The 1,416-nt window shown below is 40.4% G+C and overlaps 1 protein-coding gene across 1 annotated transcript; it reads right to left on the bottom strand.

The window, feature by feature from the left end:
• Positions 1-562: 562 nt before the first annotated feature.
• On the bottom strand, positions 563-1,186 carry LOC126719600 (uncharacterized). The gene has a single exon (XM_050422136.1). The coding sequence runs from the start codon at positions 1,184-1,186 to the stop codon at positions 563-565; it is 624 nt and encodes a 207-aa protein (XP_050278093.1).
• Positions 1,187-1,416: the final 230 nt, after the last annotated feature.

Here is a 1,416-nt window from a genome sequence, read left to right as displayed (position 1 = left end):
AATAGTCAATTGCTACCAAAATGTATTCATGCCCATTTGAAGCCGTAGGGGCTATCCTTCCAATCACATCTATGCCCTAAATCAAGAACGGCCAGGGAGAAGTCATGCTATACAACTCACTTGGCGATACATGGTTTAAGTTGGCGTGTGTTTGAAAATCATGGCAACTCTTCACATAGTCCACATAATCGGTCTCTATTGTATTCTAGAAGTACCTTATCCTTAGGATTTTCTTGGCTAACATTCTCCCATTCATATGAGGGCCACAAATCTCTTGATGAACTTCTTCCATTCCTTTCTCGGTTTCTTCCTTCTTCAAGCGACGAAGGTGTATGCCATCATATGATCTTCTATAGAGTTGTCCCCCATATAGGATGTATTGAGTTGCCATCATCCTAATGGAACGACATTCTCTCTTGTTAGCACCATCCAGATATGCCTCTAGTTCCAAGAACTTCATGATGTCACAGTATCATGGAACTTCCTCTTCCTTTACAGTCATTACTTAAACTTTGGTTTTCCCTTTGTGCACTTCCTCATAACTTTGCTCAATCTCCAAGGGTCATGTCCATACTCCCTTGGGTATTTCAACCATGGAGGCTAAGGTAGCTAGGGCATCAACAAATTGATTTTGAGCTCTAGGGATGATTGTGTACATAATCTTGTCAAAGGTCTTGGTCAAGTCCTCTAAGTATTGTTGATAAGGCTTCAAGTGTTCCTCCTTCACTTTCCACAATTTTTGTGCTTGGGCTATAACTAAAGTTGAATCTCCAAAGACTTCAACCTCCTTTACCCCCAATTCTCGAAAAGCTTCCATTTCAGTAATACAAGCCTCATAGTTAGCCATATTATTTGTTACTTCAAAGTTCAACTTGATTGCCAAAGGTATGTGAGATCCCTCAAGAGTGATCAAGAGTATTCCTATCCCATTCCCAAATCGGTTTACGGCTTCATCAAAGTACATCTTATATGCCCCTAACTCAACATTCAAAATGTCCTCATCTGGAAAGTCTTCTTTACCATTCTCCCCCTCTATAGGATTCTCGGCACAGAAATCTAACACGACACTTCCTTTGATAGTTTTCCTAGCCACATACTTCAAATCGAATTCTACCAACAAGATCAACCATCTTGACAATCTTCCACTCAAAGAGATTTTCACAAAGAGATATTTCAGTGGGTCCATTCTTGCTACCACCCATATTTGGAAAGGTAAGACGGTATGTCTGAATTTCTACATAGCCCAAACAAGTGCAAAGCATGACTTTTCTATGGGAGTGTACCTAGTCTTGTAATTCTTGTCGTTGTCTTCTTTTGCATTCATACTTCCAACCACATCCCCTATGATAGAGAGGCATAGGAGTATGAGTTTTCCATATTGTGGAGGCACTAGGATAGGTGGGTGGAGAAGATATT

The sequence above is a fragment of the Quercus robur genome, chromosome 3, assembly GCF_932294415.1.
Source record: "Quercus robur chromosome 3, dhQueRobu3.1, whole genome shotgun sequence".
Classification (NCBI taxonomy): Eukaryota; Viridiplantae; Streptophyta; class Magnoliopsida; order Fagales; family Fagaceae; genus Quercus; species Quercus robur.
This window is presented reverse-complemented; position numbering and strand designations above follow the sequence as displayed.

What these genes read in the sequence shown, in the direction of transcription:
- LOC126719600 (XM_050422136.1), bottom strand. Translation starts at nt 1,186, where the DNA reads ATGGACCCACTGAAATATCTCTTTGTGAAAATCTCTTTGAGTGGAAGA.